This window comes from Dermacentor silvarum, chromosome 1, assembly GCF_013339745.2.
Source record: "Dermacentor silvarum isolate Dsil-2018 chromosome 1, BIME_Dsil_1.4, whole genome shotgun sequence".
Classification (NCBI taxonomy): domain Eukaryota; kingdom Metazoa; phylum Arthropoda; class Arachnida; order Ixodida; family Ixodidae; genus Dermacentor; species Dermacentor silvarum.
In genome coordinates this window covers 4,577,387-4,597,383 of record NC_051154.1, presented here as the reverse complement: position 1 = coordinate 4,597,383, position 19,997 = coordinate 4,577,387, and the positions used below count along the sequence as shown (strand labels likewise).

At 47.7% G+C, this 19,997-nt stretch overlaps 1 protein-coding gene across 4 annotated transcripts in view; it reads right to left on the bottom strand.

Moving 5' to 3' along the window:
• Positions 1-1,237: 1,237 nt before the first annotated feature.
• The window catches only part of LOC119456179 (atrial natriuretic peptide-converting enzyme), a 608,985-nt gene continuing 590,225 nt past the window's right edge, over positions 1,238-19,997 (bottom strand). For 3 of the 4 annotated variants that reach the window (XM_049660866.1, XM_049660865.1, XM_049660868.1), the window contains one exon: positions 1,238-1,575. In XM_049660866.1, the coding sequence (XP_049516823.1) occupies positions 1,535-1,575 (41 nt within the window). In that variant the 3' untranslated portion in view covers positions 1,238-1,534. The remainder of the gene's footprint in view (positions 1,576-19,997) is intronic. The other variant, XM_037717807.2, reaches the window with a different exon arrangement.

Here is a 19,997-nt window from a genome sequence, read left to right as displayed (position 1 = left end):
TTGCGAGCGCTACGCGGGGAAACGAAAAGCTTAAACAGCTCCGCTGTTAAAATTGTGTTAAGCATGTCATCGACGAAGAGGGCAAGATGAGGGAAATGGACCACATTCTTGACGAGTTTATCGACACCCGGCAACCATCCAGTCGTTGTCAGCCTCGGGAAGGACACAAGCTCTGATGCCAGCATGAACGAGGTTGGGTGCCAGGGATAGTTAAGGCACGTGTCCTAAAATGTGCGATGCTTTCCGAACACACATGAAAATTTACAACGTGAATCCGGGTTAAATAAATATTTTTAACATGACTTCCTCTTAAATTCGCTAAATATATGCACATATGCTTTGGAAAGCACAAAGTGAGGCGTACAAGAATTAGGTTATCCACAATGAGCGCCTAGTGATCTTCGGCAGCACAATAAATCACACTGAGCATGAACTGCGTCTTTTTTGCAGAAAATGTCTAATTTGTATCGTTGCTACATAATTAGTAACGTTAAAGTTGCTACACTCCCTGGAATTCCCGACGTAGTTGCTTGTTTCATTGTTTTCTAGTATTTTTAGGTTAATAAGCCAGCCACAATAACAGCAATGAGCGTGTATCGACAGCACGGCGAGCAGGCGCCATGGAGACGCTGAGAAGACGGCGCAGCGCGGAGGAATACATGTGCAGGGTCCCTTCCGATTGGCTGAGGACCTCCACAGTGCTGAAGGGAACTTCTGAGATGGAGTATAGATGACCGAAGATTGCCTGAGTACAATTTCCAGGCAGCACACCCGCATTGGATCAAACATGGCCTGATTCTGGTAGAGATTGGTACTAGCCCTCGTCCAATACTGGACAAGAAGCCAAGATGGGGCGAACATTAGGTCAACGCCTATGTCTTGCTGGCATAGGACCAGCGCTGGGCCATTGTCAATGCCAGCTTTCGCACAATGCCCACTGTATGACGAGTATATGAAATACGCTGGATCTAGAGTACGCAGCCATTATTAGCGCGAGTCAGCGGTATTTTTGGCAGCAGTTGTCCCCATACTGTCCACAACCATTAGTAGCTAACAAAACACGATGGAAATATCCAAGAAGCAAAAGTTGTACGCACATGCAAATAATAACTGAGAAGGATACTGAAATATATAAGTTTATTTACAACTAATTAAGCACCAAACAGATTGAACATGGGGAATGCGGGAGATGGAAATTCGAGACGATGAGCAACACGAGGTGAGAGCCAACGTTTCGACAAGTGGACGTCGCTTTGAAGACTTGTCGAAGCTCTCACCTTGTTCTCCTGTTGCTCATCGTCAAGTACCAAAGAGGCATTTTTGCTGGAGCTAAGTGGGTGATGCTAGATTATTATTTTAAAACAGTTCATTTACAAATCAGTAAGTGCCAAACAGGCATCTTCCGTGAAGCTAGGCGGATGACGGTGGGTTATGGGAAAGCTCACAAATCGAGAACCCAGGAATTGGGTGCCCACAGCTGCAAGGGCAGCAAGGTGACGTCGGTCAGGTGCCTGAGGACAGCGATCATGTCACCTCACACAGCGACTTCCCCCTTATTTGGAAGTGATGCTTGCGCTGGAAAGTAAACACATATATTATCACATATGTGGGAATGAAAAATATATGTGCCAATGTTTCAGTTTCAAGAATTTCCATGCTGCAAGTATAAAACTTTGAGCCGAGAGCAGTAAACGTTGCTGCTAGAGTTTTGCGAGTATCAAGACATTTATTACACATTTCTTCGAAGGTGTCGCAGAGCACATTTAAACCAGAAACACGAAATGCACAGGATCTGTCTGTGTTGTTTACACCACAGTTTACATTACAGTCTTGTTTACACCACACACCTAGTCAACATAGCCCTTCAGAATTAAAGGCCAACTCTAACAAAGTTTTTGACAGCATAAAAAGCCTAGTTTCTAATAGTGTCGAAATAATGCAGCCTTGGTGCAAAATTTTACATGTGAATATGAATATGTATCGGGTGGTCCCGTCAGGAAGCACTAGCAAAAATATGCACTTGACCGAAAGGTTGCTCCTCGGCATGACTTGCAAGTTCGGGCAACACCCGTGGCATGATCGAATCAAAGACGACGTGCTGGAATTTGGGCCATATTCACTAACCACCATTTGCACGTGTCCTACGCCAAGGCGCTATTCAAAGGCTGTTAATTAAACAAGGTAGACAATTACAAGCCAGGGTCGTAAGCCAATTACAAGCTTAGTCATTGCTTCAATGTATACGGGGTAATCATTTTTCAGTTTTACGGAATTTTTAAAAATCGCCTGCGGCAGATAGCATAATTTTTGTCATTGAGCTGGATTATTCAAAGAGGCGGGCACTACTAGCACAAGAAATCGAAACACATATTCAAATAGTTAACGAAAATTAATTAATTCGCTTACTAACTAATTTACGGCACATATTGCAAATTGCGAATTGTAGCCGGTGAGTTTGCAAGATGTATTCACTTGAAATGACTTTCCAGGATGACACCACTTCCGAAATATTTCCCTAAGTGTGGGACCGAATACATGGCCGTTCCAGTTACTTTTGTGCTTCAATACATGAAAGAGCGTTTTGTTAAAAAAAGTAAGTGTAACAACAGTACATTCGTAAGGCGAGTTTGATGGCGCATATTTCCAAACTGGTGTCATTGTGGAAGTTCATTCCAATTAGATACACCATGCAAACTCACCGGCTACAATTCATATATCGCAATATATGCCTCCCGGCCACGGCGGCCGCATTTCGATGGGGGTAAAAACACCCGTGTACTTAGATTTAGGTTAAAGAACCTCAGGTGGTCGAAATTTACCCCACTACGGCGTGCCTCATAATCAAATCGTGATTTTGGCACGTAAAACCCCATAATTTAATTTTTTAATATATTATAAATATAATATTGTTACGACGCGCGACAAACGGTGTTTATTGAACAGGCCTCAGGGCGAGCCTCCGACGAGCAAAAAGAGTTCTCTTCTTCGTCTTCTCCGCTAACACTCCTCCTCTTCTACTAATGCGGCTACATTGACTGTAATATTCCTCCCCTCCTAGACGAAGCCCGCCGGGCAAGTCAGCTAAGTTCTCGGTGTGAAGGGCTTGAGACGAGCGACATGCACAACCTCAGTCTTGGCGGAGCGCCGTCCAGTTGCGGTGAGACGCGCCAGTCGATAATACACTTCACTGAGTTGGTCAACAATAACGTACGGGCCAGTATAGTTGGCAAGAAGTTTCTGACACAGGCCACGTTTGCGCACCGGACACCATAGCCAGACTAGATCCCCTGGAGAATAGGTGACATCCCGATGGTGCCTGTCGTACCGTGCTTTTGACCGCTCTTGCGAAGCCAGAGTACGTATGCAGGCCAAGTGCAGAGCTTCTTCAGCGAGACACAGAGTCTCGGCGATGGTGAGATCGTCGTGGGTGGAGAAAAAAAATATGGTATCCAGTGTGTGACGCGGCGGACGAGCGTAGAGTAGGAAAAACGGGCTGTAGCCAGTAGTCTCGTGCTTTGCTGTGTTAAAAGCGTATGTAATGAATGGCAAAATGTCGTCCCAGTTTTTATGGTCCGATGCGACGTACATGGACAACATGTTCACCAGTGTGCGGTTGGTACGCTCGGTCAGCCCATTTGTTTGCGGGTGATACGGTGTCGAGTGGCGAAAGCTGGAAGCGCATAATCGAAGAAGCTCTTCCGCGACATCTGCAGTAAACTGGCGGCCGCGGTCACTGATGATTACTCGAGGAGGGCCGTGACGGAGAATGATCGAATGCAGGAGGAAAAAGGAAACTTGGCTGGCGGTGGCAGATGGCAAAGCAGCCGTCTCGCAGTACCGGGTCAGGTGGTCGGCACATACGATGATCCAACGGTTCCCTTTCGATGAGCGGGGAAAGGGACCCATGAGATCAATTCCAACTTGCTCGAAAAAAGAGCTCGGAGGCGTCAGTGGTTGTAGGAGGCCGGCTGGCGTCGTAGTTAGGTGTTTGTGGGCCTGACACTGAGCGCAACTGGCCACATACATTTCAGTCAACCGACGCATTCGGGGCCAGTAAAACCGTTCTTGGGCACGATTCTTGAAAACCACGAAAAAAGCACGAAAACCGTTCTTGGACCGGGGCTTGCAAATGTACGCGCTGCTCCGAGATGTCCGGAGGTAGGATCGTCGTGCATAACCTGCAGAATAGAGGAGCGTAGCTTCTCCGGAACTACAAGAAGGAAGCGGGCACTAGTGGTTGCGAAATTCCTCTTGTAGAGGAGGCCATCCCGAACACAATATCCTCCGCTTGTTGTGGAGTCATGCGCGTTGAAAAGTGGCTCTAAGCTGAAGTCTTCTCGCTGCTCCTTCTCGAAGGTCTCTTTATCAGGGAATGCAGGTGCCAAAGAAGCAATCAAGTGATCAAAGTTATCGGCATCACAAGGAGTGGTGTTTAGCGGCATTCGCGAAAGGCAGTCAGCATCAGCGTGTCGGCGACCACTCTTATATGAAACTGTGAAGTTGTACTCCTGAAGACGTAGAGCCCAGCGCGCGAGTCGACCAGAGGGATCACGAAGATTGACAAGCCAACACAATGAATGATGATCTGTGACGATTGTGAATGGGCGTCCATACATGTACGAGCGAAAACGTTGCACAGCAAAAATGACCGCTAGGCATTCCTGCTCCGTAACGGTGTAATTGCGTTCAGGCTTACTTAACGTACGACTCGCATAAGCAATGACATGCTCGTTCCGGCCGCATCGCTGAACGAGGACTCCCCCGACCCCCACGCCACTCGCATTGGTGTGGATCTTTGTTGGTGCAGCTGGGTCCAAATGCCAAAGGATGGGACCCGTCGTCAGTAAGAACTTCAGTTGACGAAAAGATGCGTCGCACTCGTGAGTCCACTCAAAAACGGCGTCCTTATGCAGAAGACAAGTCAGGGGATAGGCGACATCGGCAAAAGCAGGTATAAATCGGCGGAAATAAGAGCAGAGGCCTAGGAAACTACGAAGCTCTTTAACAGACCGAGGAGGCTTAAACGCTTCAACAGCTGCTGTCTTTTGTGGATCAGGCCTAATACCATCCTTGTCTACAAGATGGCCAAGCACCAATGTCTGCCGCTCACCGAAGTGACATTTCTTAAAATTGAGTACTAGGCCGGCGTTTTCGATGCAGTCTAAGACGACTTCCAGACGCCTGTTGTGCTCTTCAAAAGTGCTTCCAAACATGACAACGTCGTCTAGGTAACACATGCAAATATGCCATTTGAGGTCTCGAAGAATGGTGTCCATAAATCTTTCGAAAGTCGCGGGTGCATTGCAAAGCCCAAACGGCATGACGTTGAACTCAAAAAGGCCATCCGGGGTTATAAAGGCCGTTTTTTCTTTATCCGCCGGGTGCATTGGGATTTGCCAGTAACCCGATCGCAAATCTACAGAAAAAAAGTAGGATGCTGAATGAAGGCAATCCAATGCGTCATCAATCCTTGGAAGAGGGTAAACGTCTTTCTTGGTAATGGAATTGAGACGGCGGTAGTCCACACAAAATCTCCAAGTATCGTCTTTCTTTTTCACCAGTATAACTGGAGCAGCCCACGGACTAGATGACTCCTGAATTACTCCTTTCTGTAGCATTTCGTGAACCTGTTCGTCAATAACCTGGCGCTCTGACGGTGACACTCTATAGGGTTTCTGTCGAACAGGCTGCGCCGACCCCGTGTTAATTCTGTGCTTGGTTCGAGACGCAGGAATCGACGGCGCGTTATCGCCCTGGGCGAAGTCGAATATGCTTAAGTGTTTAGTCAGGACGTTCACTAATGTACGGCGCTCGTCCATGCTGATCGACTTGCTGATCATTGGCAGAATCTTCGAGTCTTCCGAGCAGATGTCAACTCGTGTATGTGGAGCATCTGAGCACGGCGACTGGCGTCGATCTGTGCTCTTTGAAGGAAGCAAGCTTCATGCCAGCAGGTACCACTGCGTTTTCGCCTGAAGGGTTGACAACCCATAATTTGGAGCGCCGCTGAGCAACAGACACAAGACAATGTGGCAGAAAAATGTTCTTCTTCATGCACGGTAAATACGCCGGCTCTACTGTGGCGTCGAAGGCCCGATGAGTGGTAGTAGCGCAGAGCTGACAAAGCAGGCACGAGAGTGTCCTCACAGGCATGAAATGAGCCATCCTCGTTTGGAGCATCCTGCATGAGCTCGTAAGAAATGTCACCACTCACAAACATCTCCCCTGTTCGGCAATCAACGGTGGCACCGCACATCTGCAGAAAATCAATACCTAATATAACATCATGTGAGGAACGGGGGAGGATTGTAAATTCAGTCGTGAAAACTCTACCACCCAGTGACACTTGTGCAGTGCAAAAACCAACAGGCCGCAACGAATTCCCGCTCACGCCACAAAATGTTGCCACTCGGTTCCATTGAAATACCACTTTGCGTCCTAATAACTATTGGAAAGCGAGACTCATGACAGATACAACAGCACCGGTGTCCACTAACGCCAATGTAGACACACCATCAACGAGGACTTTCACTTTGTTCTTCAACATAAACACAGGCGGAGGCATATCTTTCAGCAGCGAATCTCCAGCGACCTCACCTCCATTGGCCTCGCTCTCTAGTTTTCCGGCGATGGTGATCTTGAACGACGCCGTGGGGAAGGAGACCGGTGCAATCGAGGAACAGGAGGTGGCGTCACGCTACGATCGGAGGCAGGTGAGCGGTTCCGTAAGCTTCCTTGCCAAAAGTTGCTGCTAGAAGGCGATTGCGCCATAGAAGGCCATTGGGCGTTGGGGGCTGGGGCAGCAAGTTGATCGTACGGATACCTTTGGCGTTGAGGACAAAACCAGGATATATGGCCAAGGACGCCGCAGACGTAGCATGTCGGAAGCGGACGGCTTCTGCGGTAGTCTTCAGAGCTGTCAGACACGTCTGCACGCCTAGGACGAATGACTGGGTCGTAACGCGGAGCATTGCCAGTGGTGGGGCGTCCAGAGGAACGTGCGTAACGAGGGTGAGGTTCAAATCGGGTATCCGAAGAGTAGTGGCCTCTCGATGCCGGTGCGTGTCGGTACTCTGACACATTCGCGACGCTGACCGACGGTTGCCATCCATTCAAAGGTGGTGAAGTCGCCGGGGCTTGCGAAAACGAGGCATCAGAGACATCAGGCAGGCGACGTGCCGTCTCGGTGTGCCTGTCTAGCTCTTCGCGGACGATCTGTCGTATGGTCGACGCCAAGTCAAATGAAGAGCTCATATCGATGCTGGCCACAGTGGTAACATTGGCCAATCGGCCAAACTTTGGCGTTATTCGGCGCATCTTCAGCGCCTCGAACGTACGGCAGTGCTTCATGACATCAGACACTGAAGCGAGACTGTCCTTGCCGATCAGAGAATTGTAGACATCCTCTGCTATGCCCTTGAGCAGGTGCCCGACCTTGTCTTCCTCGGACATTCTTGCGTTGGCTTGCTTGCACAACTTCAAGATCTCTTCGATGTAGGCAGTGCAAGTCTCCCCTGGTAGCTGTGCTCTCTGTGCCAGGGTATGCTCTGCGCGTTTCTTTTTTGCGTCCGAGTCGCCAAAAGCATTCCTTTAGGTCATGAACGAAACGTTCCCACGTTGTTAATAATTCTTCGTGGTTCTCAAACCACATCAGGGCAGTGTCAGTGAGAGCGAAGATAACGTCGGTGGTGTTCCAGCCGTTGGACTTGCTTACCCGTTGGTAATGTCTGAGCCATTCTTCTACATCTTCACCTGCTCTCCCGGCGAAAACCCGAGGTTCTCGGTAGTGGCGCCACGTACCAGCAGGCATTGATCCCGGAGCGGCAGGTATTGGTCCCCGAGCGTCTCCTTCGTTGGTCATGTTAACAAGCACAGGGGGTAGTCCGGCGAGGCGACGACTCCGGCGAAGAATAAATGGCTCCGGGTCCGTCGTTACTTCAATTACCCAGCACCTTCCACCAAAAACTGTTACGACGCGCGACAAACGCTGTTTATTGAACAGGCCTCAGGGCGAGCCTCCGGCGAGCAAGAAGCGTTCTCTTCTTCGTCTTCTCCGCTAACACTCCTCCTCTTCTACTAATGCGGCTACATTGACTGTAATAATATATTTAATATAGTGTAAGGTAATTAATTAGGAAGTTAATTACAGCATTCTTGTTAATTATTCGCATATGTGTTTCGATTTCTCATGCATGTAATGTCCGCCTCTCTGAATAATCGTGCCAAGGATTAGAATTATGTTATCAGCAACAGGCAAGTTTTAAAAATTCCGTAAAAGTTGAAAATGATCACCCTTTATCTTCCGGGTGTTCAAAATTAATCTTCACGGAATTTTCAAAAAATCTGGAAATTAATTTCAAGTGGATGCGTCTTGCAAGTTCACCGGCTACAATTCGTAAATTGCAATATGTGCCGTAAAGTAATTAACTAACAAGTTAATTAGTGAATTTTTCTTAATTAGTTGAATATGTGTTTCGATTTCTCGTGCTACTAATAATGTACGTCCGCCTCTTCGAATAACCCAGTTCGACGATAAGAATTATGCTACCTGCCACAGGCGATTTCTAAAAATTGCGTAAAAATTGCGTAAAATTGCGTAAATGCCAGAACTCATCAGCATCTGGACGTGCAGCAAACACGTAAAAATAGGACTTTGAGTGTTTCTGAACTCACTGCGCCGGCAGCGTTTTGCCTGCTTTTTGCTGAAACATTTGCGTTCCCTCACTGCGCGGAACTCGACAACAATCCAGTGGTTATAGGGTTTGGGGGGGGGGGGGGGGACGCGTATGAATAAAAATATTTTGAAAATGTTTATTTTATCATACTTGAAATGTAATAACGTTGCATAGATCGCTTTGTTTTAAATCTCTAGCCAAACTAAACTTGGAATCCGCACATCGCTGTGGCACGATTATAGCAGAGAAATTCGACAGAACATTGCAATCGTCAAACACACACCGTCCTCTAGACCGTCTCAAATCAACAAATCGATGCAGTAAAAGGCCACGCGAATGGAAAGAAATCGCAACTCTAACGAAAAAACCACAAGAAATTGACAACTTGTCTTAGTAACAGTAATATACACACAAATCGTTGAATTCAAGCGACGAGAAAAAGCGTTTGAGAAAGTGGGGAAATTTTTTAGAGCAGCTGTATCGCGACATTTTGTTCATTGAAACAGGCTTGTTTGTAAAACGTGCAGCCTTTAGGCGCCGTTTTCTAATACACTCAATTTGGCACACCACAACACCTTTGCAAAAATGTAGGTTCGCGTGTTTCCGAGCTACATGGAGTACGGCGGCCACGAGCGCGGTCTTTGAACAGCGGAGCAATACCCCTGACACACTCCTTTAGGTGAGGTGACATCTACCGGAAAGGCGTTCAAGCGCAGTGACACACGACAAAGGAGTATTTCCCTCCCGGCACAGTTGCTTTGCGGGAAAGAAGATTGGGCGTCTACTTTTCGAGCGGAAAGGCGTACTCTCGCGTACAGCGTGCACAACTCATCAATTGAAGAAAACCTGTTACATAACTACGGTGCCCCGTAAGTATATTTTTTTACATTAGAAAATGTTTAAATTTTTAGCGTTAATGCGATATGTCGAACAGTGAAGGTTTATTCTAGCTATACTCTGAAACGCACGCACCACGTCGTTAGCGCCGCCACGTTGAATTCCGAAAATGCGCATTATAAGCCATGTTTTCTCTCTTGCTTCTTTAACAAACAACGCTTTTTTTCCCGCGTTCATCTGCGGAACCACCTAAAGAAGTTAGTGCGATGCCGTGTGTCATCGGCGCAACTCCTCTCTGCAAAGGGTAGTAACAAAAGGGGTTTCGTGCAAAGTTGCCCGTGTGTCAGGGGTATAAGCCGGCCGTAAGTCCGTAATGCGTCGGAAAAAACCTCGCTGAGCGATCGCGTCCCCGCGCGTTCACCCCCTCGCGGAGCGGCGTGTGCGTCGCCTCCTCTCCGTGCTGCCTTGACATGGGACGTTAAGGAGAGGGAAAAAGAGCATGCTCGGGAGAGAGAAAGAGAAAATTAGAGTGAAAGAGCGAGAAACTGTAGCAGCACCAACGAGGCAACGCGCAGAGATGCTGCCGACGCCGTTCGCGTTTGAACGCCAGGTGGCGCCGAGCAGTGCGGACGTAGGGTTCCTCGATGCGTGCGCCCCCCTCCGCCGCCGTGGAGGGTGGAGTCATTCTGTGAAGGGGTGAATGCCGCCTTTCGACCAGCGGCCGCCATTGCGCTCCCCACGCATCGTCGCGGCTGGTTGAGTGAGACACGTGTGCGGCGTCTTCTAGGGCAAAATGCCCAGGTGTTGCGTACCACAGTGCACAAACCATTCGCGAAATGGCTGGAAGATGTTCCGAAAGATCCGAAGAGGCGACTCCTGTGGCTGGTAAAGATCCGGCGCGACAAGTGGCAACCCACGGACCGTTCCTGTTTGTGCAGCGTATACGTTATTGCCTTTCTGTGTTTGGGGAGTTGAAGCTGTGTGACACTGGCACTTTTGATCGGGATCGAGCCTTATCCGGATCGAATTTCTCGATCGTCATCAGCTCCCTTGCCCAAGCTGCAGAAGGAACCCGATCATTGTTGAGAAATCAGATCCCGATCGGGCTTAATCGTAATCACCAGTGCACCGTGTGTAATAGTTCATTTGCACGCTATTTCCCGTAGCGTTTGTCCGTCTTGTAGTCTTGATATCTGGCATGTAAACGTGCCTGTTTAACTCGTTCGTTTCTGGATAGCACAAAATGCGCTGTTCTTAAACACTTGTTGTGCATGAGCTGCAAGTGCGTAAGGATCTGCGCCTACGTTGTGCGCTTTTAAATGCGAAGCATTTCTTAGCGCAATTCGGCGACATTGAGCATATCTATTTATCCATCTATCTATCTATCTATCTATCTATCTATCTATCTATCTAGCCGCCTACGACTTTGGGCTCTCCTGGCCGTTTCGTTAACGGGATGTATACGAAAATTGGTATGCCACAACATGACTGCATGACGAACATAAATGACAGGTCATAACATGAAAATCAAAGCATGAATGTCATGAGCGGCATGATTTACGTGCGACGGTCTTGGTGCTCTCCTAGCCCTTTCGTTAATGGGATGTATGCTAAAACTGGTATGGCGCAACATGACTGCATGACGAACATAAATGACAGGTCATAGCATGAAAATCATGACATGCATGTCATGAGCGGCATGATTTACGTGTCACGGTCTTGGTGCTTCCCTGGCCGTTTCGTTAATGGGATGAATACGAAAATTGGTATGCCACAAGATGACTGCATGACGAACATAAATGACAGGTTATAACATGAAAATCAAAGCATGAATGTCATGAGCGGCATGATTTGCGTGCCACGGTCTTGGTACTCTTGCGGACGTTTCGTTAACTTGATATATACCAAAATTGGTATGACGAGACAACAATGTCTGACGACCATGGGTGACACGTTCTAATAACATGAAAATCGTGACATGCATGTCGCGCCAGCTCGAAGCCACGAGAATCAGTGGGAGTGGAAGCAAGACATGCGCTGCAGTTAATTTGCAGTGAGTTGTAGCGCTTGTTCTTGAAAAAATTCTCAACCAAATAAACAATCTACGACATGAGAAATTGCTATGTATTGAATGCATTTTGTTTCCTCTACGTTGAGAAGCCGTGTGGCCGCTTTATTTTAAAGATATCGATGACCGACTGCTTTATAACAGTTACCGGTTTAAGCTATATTGCTGCGGAAAACATGCTCAACAAGGTTTCATAGTCAATGCCTGCATGAGAGCCATGATTTAATGCCACAAAAGCCATATGTAGAGCACCAAATCATCTGACATGTATTCAACAATTTTTACCCATCTGCACATTTACAGGACGGTAAACGAAATAAAAAAATTCAGAATACCCTGCGTTGCAGCATGCAGTCCATAAATGGGGTAGCTAATGACTGATTTGAAAACACGAATGTTTTTTACAATTTTGTTGAAGGCACAAAACACACACAACGAAATGCGATGGGAATCGCGCGCGCGCGCGCGCGCGTGTGTGTGTGTGTGTGTGTGTGTGTGTGTGTGTGTGTGTGTGTGTGTGTGTGTGTGTGTGTGTGTGTGTGTGTGTGTGTGTGTGTGTGTGTGTGTGTGTGTGTGTGTGTGTGTGTGTGTGTGTGTGTGTGTGTGTTTTGCACGTTTAACCAATATATAGCCCAACAAGACGCTATCTTAAGGTGTTTACGCAGCTGGCGTGTATGGTAGCCTTCCGCTGCCAGCGAGACCGGCTGCAAATTCCGCTCTAAAAATAAAGATTACAGAACGTAAATAGGAGACCTTCACGCTGCCGATGCGAAAACTTTGTGTTCTCGTCATATCGTTAAAGTACCACACGTTTTACATAACGAAGTCTACGTGCAGCTGCGCAAAGTACCGCTTGCTGCCTATCCTGGCTATAGGCTGCCTGTGGAGAGGGCATCATAATGGCGGACGCCGTAGCAGACGACGCGGTTGTCTCCACCCTACACGGCGGCGGAGGGGGGCGCACGCATCGAGGAACCCTATGCGGACGCACTGCTCGGCGCCACCTGGCGTTCAAACGCGCCGGGAGTGAAGCCGACGGGAGCGGACGTGTCGAGTTGAGGTGCCATTTCAGCGCAGCAGGAGCAGCGTGCCAAAGAGATAAGTTTTCTTATTTATATTTCACTTTTTGGTTTTTTTAGGAGGGTTAGCGTAGCCAAGCAATCTTTATAAATTATTTTAATGCTTTTTCACTTTCTTGGTCTCCTCGCTTAGATAAAAGTAGGTAAAGAAAATTTTTTTTGCCACCTCTACGCCTTGTTAGTACGAGATGATGGTTGGTACTAGGGGGAACCCACGCGTGCGTTGTTCTGAGTGCGAGCGTTCCTACGCGCTGGAAGAAACGCGGTTTAAGTCAGCACGCGAATCGAATGGTGCAGATTTTATCTGTAGGATGTGTGTGCTAGGGTCGCGGCTAGACCGCCTAGAGCAAGACAAGGATAAGTTAGCTAAGCGGGTTGGAAAGCTAGAAAAGGACCTTAAAATCGAGCAGAAGCAGAGGAAGGAGGCAGAAGAAAAGCTAGCTAACGCAGAAATACAGCTGAGCGCCACCATTCTGCAAAGCAATGATGAACGCATCGAGGCGAGCACCACGAACGGAGCTGGCTCCGATGCGAGTGCAGAGACAGCCGAACCCGCCACGCCGGGAAGTAGTGGCGGAAACGTCAGTGGTAGTCACGAAGGGGATACCACTGACGCGGCCGGGGAAGAAAACCAAGCCAAGGGCAAGGACAAGAAAGGAGGGGAGGGCATTGTGACTTCGGGGGCAGCTTTCGGCGGTGAGGGGGATGGAAAGCGTCGAGTTGTCTTTGTTGGGGATTCCAACATGCGTAAAGTAGAACCGGCGATAGCAGAGAGGGTAGGGGCAGACGAACGAGTCCAGGTTAGCGCGCTTCCGGGAAGGCCGATTAGAGAGGTGATAGCGAAGGCCAAGGAACGCATGTGGGACACAATGGAGGAGAGACACCTAGTGGTGATAATGGGCGGAGTGATCGACGTACTGAACGAACGAGGAGCAGGGATCACAAAGCAAATAGCCAAAGGGGTCACCGACCTACGGAATGTTTCAAAGGAAGTACAAATCGCGGTGTGCACGGTGCCAGAGGTTGAAAGGCAGGGTTATAAAATTGAAAGGGCAGTTCTTGCAGTAAACAGGGAAATTTGGACTCTACATAAAGCAATGAATTTTACGGTCATTGACATCAACCGAGAATTGCACCGAGCAGGCCGCGAAGGCGCTTTTGTGCGTGACGGGATACATTTTAGTGAAAGTGTAGCAACACCGGTCGGACGTCGATTCGCGGCACGAGCTGTAGCTTTTTTAGGCGGGCCCCAGGCAATCAGGAAGCAGGATTGAGTATTGAACACAGCGAAACACCAGTAAAGGGCAGGATTAGGCGACCAGGAGTTAGGAAAAGACGCAGAAAGGATAAGAATAGAGAAGGTAAAATTTGCTACATTAATATGCAGGGTGGTCGCAAGCAGGAAAAATGGCTGGAAATTCAAACGCAACTGAATGATGAAGCGATTAGCGTGTACGCCTTGACCGAAACGCATCTACGAGATTTGGAGCAGCCGCCTGTTATTGACAACCTTGTATGGGAAGGGTGCAACAGAATGACCGGGTCAAGGAAAGGCGGAGGCGTAAGCGTACTAATTAAGCGAGGTATGAAGTGGCGAAGGGTAAACGAGACATGTAAAGAGCATTTATGGATTAGTGGTGCATGGCAAGGTAAAAAGACGTGGCTGGGAGTAGCTTACCTATGGACAGGTAGTGATAGCAGAGAAAAAAATAAGGAATTGGTCGATTGCATTAGAAGCGATATTAATGAGTTCAGTAACTCGGGCCAGGTGATATTAGTGGGAGATATGAACGCGCCCATGGACGATTTAGACGGATATACTGATTACAACGGCTCTCTAGTGCTGGATTTGTGTGATGAACAGAACCTTATAGTAGTTAACAGGGAGAATAAGTGTCATGGACAGGTAACGTGGCAATGCGGAAACAGGCAGTCATGTATCGACTACGCCTTAGTCTCAGAAATGGTCTACGAACAACTAGACCAAATGATAATAGACGAAAATGGAAAAAATAGCCTGGGAAGCGATCATAGACGTTTAGCATTAAAGTTTGGGCGAGATATCAGCGCAGAACATGAACCAATAGCATCAGAGTTTTTAAAAATGAATGACGAGCAAATGACAGAGATCGCAAACAACATAGAGAAGAAAATTGAGGCTTTTCCTACAGCAGTCTGGGAATATAAGGAACTGGTGGATGTTATGCAGCATGAAATAAGGCGGACACGGCAAAACAATTGTTGGATTGGAAAGAGGAAACCACGTAAGTGGCGGAACAAGGAAATTAAACAAGCTATAGAAGAGCGTAAAGAGGCATCTAGGGTTCATGGAGAAGCCAAAAAGTTGGGATTACAAGAAGAGGTGCTCCTTAGATGGAATACATACCGAGAAAAGAAAAGGGTTGCGAGTGAGCTCGTGCAAGAGAAAATTAAATGCGCAAGTGAACGTTGGGTGCATAACATTCACAAAAGAGACAAAGGCGCCCCAAAAAGATTCTGGAACCATATAAAAGCACTCGGAGCTCCAACTAGAAACTCGCAAACGGCTATAAGGGATGACGACGGTAACATCTATGAAGGCGATGATGCGCTGCGGTACATCACAGACGTTATCAGGCATAACTTCGGCACGAGAAAAAGCGTAGTTCAGACAACAGATCCAGCAACAACAGAGAAATCTGAGAGATCAAAATTTAGCATAGAACGCTTTTATTGGAAAAAGGCAGCAGAAAATGTCCCTAACAACACGGCAGCAGGACCCGATGAAATCCCAATACAGCTAATCAAAAACCTCGGTCCAAAAAGCAAGGCACTGCTGACTAATGCCATAGAGCAAGTGATTAGAACAAAGAATATTCCCGTTGGATGGCGTGAAAGTAAGATGAATCTCATCTACAAAGGCAAAGGAGATAAGGAGAAGACGAACTCGTATAGGCCAGTTAGAGTAACGTCGGTGATATATAGAATGGCAATGCAAGCCATAAAATTAGAACTGTCGAAGTGGGTGGAGAAAAACGATGTATTGGGGGAACTACAGAATGGGTTCAGGCCAGGCAGACGCTTAGAAGACAATATGTTTGTACTAACTCAGTGCATAGAGATTTCAGTAGCTCAGAAAATACCTTTATGTATAGCATTTCTAGATATTAAAGGAGCTTATGACAACGTAGACAGGGAATTGTTGTGGGATATTCTTCAATACGAAGGCATAGATGACGATTTCGTGGAGCTGCTGAGGGAGATATATCGAGACAACCAAGAACAAGTGGCATGGGAAGGCCGAAAAGGAAATGAAATGGTGGGAATTCACCAAGGATTGAAGCAAGGATGCCCTCTGTCACCATTGTTGTTCACGCTTTACGTCAAGGGCATAGAAAGACGACTGGAAAACAGCGAATTAGGTTTTGATTTATCCTACATGCGTAATGGACAAATGGTGCAACAGAAGGTCCCTGGACTGATGTACGCAGACGACATTGTGCTACTAGCGGACAATAAAAAAGATTTACAGATACTTGCGAATATCTGTGGGAACGCAGCGACAAATCTAGGCCTTAAGTTTAGCACAGAGAAATCAGGGATTATGATCTTTAATGAACACACGAGTAACTTCGTGGTGTCAATTCAACAGCAAGTAATACCCATAGTGAAGCAATATAAGTACCTCGGCGTACACATAAACGAAGGAAAGAATTACTCAAGCAACCACCAAGATAATCTGAAAATAAAGGGGAAGCGGAATGCAGCAATAATGAAACACAGAGCACTGTGGGGCCACAATAAGTATGAGGTGGTGCGTGGAATCTGGAAAGGAGTAATGGTGCCAGCGCTAACATTCGCAAATGTCATTATATGCTTAAAATCGGATATATTGGCGGGTTTGGAAGTTAACCAAAGATCAGTAGGCCGGTTGACTTTGGGAGCACACGGTAATACGACAAATGAGGCAGTGCAGGGTGACATGGGTTGGGCCTCTTTTGAAGTCAGAGAAGCACAAAGCAAAATTAGTTTTGAAGAAAGGCTCAGGAACATGGATGAAAATAAATGGGCGGCTAAAGTGCACAAGTATCTCTACATGAAAAGCGTGGACACAGAATGGAGGAAGAGGTCAAGGAAGTTGGCAACCAAGTACAGGATAATCGAAACTGTAAATAGACAACCAGGGGTCATCAGAAAGAAAGTGAGAGAAATAAAGACCGTGAATTGGATGCAAATAATGGAAACAAAAAGGACAATGGAGATTTACAAGAATGAGAAGAAAGAAATTGGAAGGGAAAATCTGTACGATAACACAAAGGGCAGTGCCTTGCTATTTGAGGCTCGAGCCGATTGCCTAAGGACAAAAACATATCGGAACAAATATTCAGAACTAGATGAGACATGTGTATGCTGCAGTAAAGATCCAGAGACCACTCAGCACATCCTGATGGAATGCGACGGGATCCACCCAGCGAGAACCGTAGGTAACGTGCAACTCCCAGAAGCGCTTGGGTTTAAAGTGGAAGGAAACATAAACAGATCAGCCGTAGAGATCAGCAAGAGACGATTAGAGTACTGGTGGAAAAAAAGCAGGGAAAAGATGGATACGACCTGATCTCTTAAAATCATAGGCAGCGGTACAAGGTAAATTTTTGAAAAATAAAAATAATGAGAGGTATACAAAAATGCTTGATAAAGAACATGTATAGTATACCTGATTAAATGAAGCAGGCTAGGTGACTATTTGTCGCCGCCCCGTTTCAAAGGGGATGCGAATAAATCATCATCATCATCATCATCATCATGAGCACTCTCAACGGCTCCGTTTACGATTGTATTCTGTTGCGGCCAAAATCAATGGACAAGCCCCGAAATTGGATCAGATATACCAGAAGGCGTAAGGATGTCGCCGATACCAAGTTTTTGGTGATGCGAACCACGGTTCTTCCGAAATCGAAGATCATCGCCTGCACGCCGTTTCGCCACGCTAACCCTAACAATTGGTGTGGAGAGCGCCGCTCCATGAGCCCGTACGCGGTCTAACGGCTACGTGGCGAACAGAACTCCACCCCATAAGAACCTGGACCAACCAAAGACCACAATGCACACGGACCAGGACTCCGAAAGTCAAATGGAGGCAGTCACGAGTGTTGATGACGACTTTCTCTCACCTGACGAGGTGAATTACGAGGAGACCGACACCGACGCTGAGAACGCCGAGGACATCAGAAAGCAAGGTCAGTGGCAAATTGCATTATCACTACGAACGCGCAAGAAAATCAGAAAAGAAGCGCGGACACCCGATGGTGGGTTCAACCACCCCAGCCACCAGGCAGGGGTGGAGCCGGGGACGCTAGCCGCGTGCACAAGGACAACGGGGGCGCCCTAGCTCCGGAGGAAGAAGCGACGGGGCCCGTGACGCAATACCACCTACAGGAGAGCTAGCTATGAGGCGACGCACGGTGGAAAGGGACCGCCCGCGCCGAAGAGCACCCCCTCTACCCAAGAATAAGATGAAAAGCATTATTTGACCGAAACCAGGATTGGCGATTCGGGAATTGCGGACGCATGAAGTATCCAGAGCCATAGTCCAGGCATGTGGCGGACCTGCAAACATCACAGGAGACGATTTCTGGCTGCGGATACGGCCGGGCTCTAACATCCTCATAGCAAGCACACCCGAAGAACGAACAGCGGAACGGATCCTGAATATCAAGGAGCTGGAGCTGCGAGGCAACAGACATTCTATAGACACACACATCTCCACGCCCGACAACCTCCTTAAGGAAGTCATACATGGATTGGAGCCTGGAACTACAGAAGACGAACTCATCAACAACCCGAGAGTGCGGACTCAAGGGGTACGAATACTCTACGCCCGTATGCTTGGCAAATCGAGGACGGCAGTGCTGACGTTCGATGGACCCATAGTGCCACGCTACGTATACTACTACGGTGGCGAGACGTCATGTGTACCCTACCAACCCACTCGACAATACTGCAAGATATGCCAAAATCAAGGACACAGGACGCATGTCTGTCCAACACCAACTATCAAGGCTTGTGAGAAATGTGGCCTACGCGACCCACCAGCGGACCATGAGTGTGAGCCCGAGTGTGCCCTGTGCGGGGGAGCTCATCCTACAGCGGCACCAGAGTGCACCAAAAAACTGACGCGCAAAGGGGAAGACAGCGTGTGAGACAACCACCTCACAGGAAACCCCAAGAAGAGGTGGTTCAGTTCAGACGGAGAGAGCTCTGACTCGCGGGAGAGGAACCGATCGCGTAGAGGTCGACCTCCCGAGGCCGATCCAACTCCCGGGGCAGAAAACAATAGGAGAAACAAAGCACCAGCCAACAGAAGAACAAGAAACAATCTCAAAAGAATGAAGGCGACAAAAACAAGGTGAGCTGGTCAGCAATAGCCTCCCAACCCACACCTCAAACAACTGCACAGATAACGCGCCTTGATTGAGAGCTAGAACTCATGAGAGTTCGCTTGGGTGACTTAGAGCGTGAGAATGCGATACTAAAGCAAATGCAGTCGCAGCAACAGAACAGAATTGCGAAATCTGGCAGTGGAACTGTCGTGGGTACCGGCGGAAAAGGGGACTTTTAACACAGCTGGTGAGCTCACAGAGTGAGCCACCAGCTGTGATAGCCCTCCAGGAAGTGGGATCCCCTCCAAACCTTGAGGGATACGAGGTGTAGACACACCCTGATTCGGAGAAAGCAATAGCGACTTTGGTAGCGAAATCGATTACCGCAATCAAACACGATCCTTTTACCGACACGGATATCAAGCATTTGCTAATAGAAATCATATATAGAGGCCTGAACAAAAAGAGTGCCCTTATACTAAACATTTATAGTCCACCAAGCCAGAGAAAGTCAAAGTTTGACAGCCTCCTGCAGGGAACTGCCCGCCTGGTAAAGGGAAGACCACTGGTGATAGTAGGTGACTTCAACGCCAAGGATCCTAGTTAGGGATACCCTAAACAGCACGCTAAGGGCAGAACCATTCTAGAACAAACGGAACAACTCGACATGACAATTATAACGGATCCTGAAGTGCCCACTAGACAGGGCAACAGTGTGAGCATGGACACCAGCCCGGACCTCACGATAGTGAAGAATTTGAAGATGCGCAATGGATAAACACCCTAAATGATTTAAGCAGCGACCATTACATCATCAGCACCACAATTCGGACTGGGAAATCAAACGACACATAGGAATAGCCAAAATTACCGACTGGGCGAAATACCACAAGATGCAAAACCAAGAAAGCACCACAATCGATGATTTAGGTAAATGGTTCGAAAGTTTAAGAACACAAAAGGATAAAGACACAAAAGA